The sequence below is a fragment of the Halichoeres trimaculatus genome, unplaced genomic scaffold (genome assembly GCF_033239565.1).
Source record: "Halichoeres trimaculatus isolate MK-OKI-2021-1 unplaced genomic scaffold, fHalTri1.1 fHalTri1_scaffold_15, whole genome shotgun sequence".
NCBI lineage: Eukaryota > Metazoa > Chordata > Actinopteri > Labriformes > Labridae > Halichoeres > Halichoeres trimaculatus.
The window spans coordinates 26,895,680-26,897,750 of record NW_027437193.1 but is presented as its reverse complement, the minus strand read 5'-3'; the positions used below and the strand labels follow the sequence as shown (position 1 = coordinate 26,897,750).

General features: G+C 37.4%; 1 protein-coding gene across 1 annotated transcript; it reads left to right on the top strand.

Moving 5' to 3' along the window:
- On the top strand, positions 1-1,815 carry LOC141804289 (C-C motif chemokine 8-like). Its single transcript, XM_074688633.1, has 4 exons — positions 1-67; positions 167-281; positions 1,184-1,359; positions 1,799-1,815. The coding sequence occupies exons 1-4, from the start codon at positions 1-3 to the stop codon at positions 1,813-1,815; spliced, it is 375 nt and encodes a 124-aa protein (XP_074544734.1).
- Positions 1,816-2,071: the final 256 nt, after the last annotated feature.

The following is a 2,071-nucleotide window of genomic DNA, read 5'->3' as shown; positions in this document are numbered from 1 at the left end:
ATGAGATCCAGTCTGGTATTGATTGCTCTTCTCTGCTTTACCACATGGATGAGCCAGAGCGATGCAGGTTAGTTCTGCAAAAATAAATAGATAACAAGTTTGTAAAGGATGTTATTAGGTGGTTTGCGGGTGTTTATTCTTTACTTTTTATGTCTGCCTTGTTTAGCACATGGACCAATGAGAAGCTGTTGTGAGCATTGGTCAAAGACCAAAGTCCCCTTGAACCATGTTAAGAATTACACCATCCAACCTGGAGTCAACTGTTCAATCAGAGCGATCATGTAAGTGATCCTAAAATGTGCCATTATTAGGATTAAGATATTACTCATCCTAAATTGGCTATGCATATGTTCTCAGAAAGACCAAATACACATTGTTGAGTTGTATAAATGTTGTGGTGGTGTTGCTGAGCTCACTCACATTGAGCGAGTGACTTATTTATTTATTCATTTGTTTCAAAACAAAACTAATCACCACTTATTATATCTTCACTGTAAAGCAAGGCTTCTAATAACAACTTGAATGCTTAGACCAAAAGTAATGAATTAGACGGCGCACTGAAAATGTAAAGTAAAAATTTCCTTTAAAAATCTAAGAAACTTCTCCTTATAAAATGTAATTGGCTTCTTTAATTCAATCAAATACATCATTAAATGTGATTTCATAAAGCTTCTACCAAGGATGAGTCATGATGTTGATGTTGTTTTTATCTTTTGTCGTAAGGTGGCCTTGGGTGTCATGAAAGGCGCCCTCAAATAAAATGTATTATTATTATTATTATTATTATTATTATTATTATTACTATGAAATTCTAATTTACGAGTCGTTGCTAGTTTATTAAAAAATGATCGTAACAATAGTAATAATAGCATAGTTCACTCAGCTATCAGTAGAAAGGCCCTGAAATCAGTGAAGTAGCTCTGCCGTCACTGTGCAAATCCAGCTGATTGACCAAGTCTCTAACATGCCTGCTGGGGATCACCTTATGAAGCTGTGATTGACATTTGTCGCAGTCATTGTGGATATTCCTTATACTAAGTTTGAGATTCATAGTCTCTAGGTCTGTAGATGTCTTAAAACACTAAGCCGCATTAAGATTAGATATCAACACACTATCTACATAGCTTGAAAGCACCCATTGCCTGTATAAACCGCTCCTAACGATTTCCAAATCCATTTTCAGATTTCAGACAACCAAGCGCAAATTACTTTGCTCAGACCCTAATGATCGCTGGACCATAAGAGCTATGCGTAAGGTGGACGAGAAGTCAAAAACGCTGCTGCAGGAGAGTCAGGGTGAGGAGGACGGATCAGCTGTTATCATCACACCAGCAGAGGCACCAGTCTCAAAGAAGAAAGGCAAGAGGGGAAACAGACAGCAGGGAGGAAAGTCAAACAGAAGAAACAGATCACAGGGAGGAAAGTCAAACGGAGGAAAGAAGGGTCAGACACAACGTGTTTCAAGATTTAGAAAACAAATCACAGTAAATCAAACAAAATAACACCCACTCTCCATCCAGACTTGTCCTGATATAATACATCAAGAGTTAAGACACTTTTAACAACAACCACAGACTTTATACATCTTTATATTGATTATTGAATATGCTAGATGACCTAAATGTATGTATGCCACTCTGTTTCTGATTAAAAAGTATTTTGTGATTACTCTGTTTTGAGGTTGCTTTTTGTTGATTTCTGGGTTGGGTTTCCTTGTGTTTCAGTCTTCCAGTGTTTCTTTGTAATTGTTCTTTGTTATTCTTGTCGTGTGTTTCTGAGTTACCTGTGTTAATCTTAGGCTATGTCCACATGTAGGCGGGTATTTTCAAAAACGAATATCCCCCTTGTTCGTTTTTAAAAATACCTTCGTCCACATGCAGCAGGCAAATCTGCTGATTAGTGCAGCTCGAGGCATGCCAGCCAATCAGAATGAGCCCTGTCATTCTGCTGTCAAGTTTGAGAGCTGAAAGCCTTTTTTTTCGGGGTCTACACGAAACCACGAAACTTGAATTTTCCAAAATTTTCACTTTGGTTGAGTTTTCAGAAAATGTCATTTTTAGTGACGTAAAAT

Bases quoted from the DNA above. Each gene is read 5' to 3' on its own strand.
- LOC141804289 (XM_074688633.1), top strand. From the start codon at position 1: ATGAGATCCAGTCTGGTATTGATTGCTCTTCTCTGCTTTACCACATGG. The intron at 68-166 runs GTTAGTTCTGCA...TGCCTTGTTTAG, and splicing joins GATGAGCCAGAGCGATGCAG to CACATGGACCAATGAGAAGC. The intron at 282-1,183 runs GTAAGTGATCCT...ATCCATTTTCAG, and splicing joins TGTTCAATCAGAGCGATCAT to ATTTCAGACAACCAAGCGCA.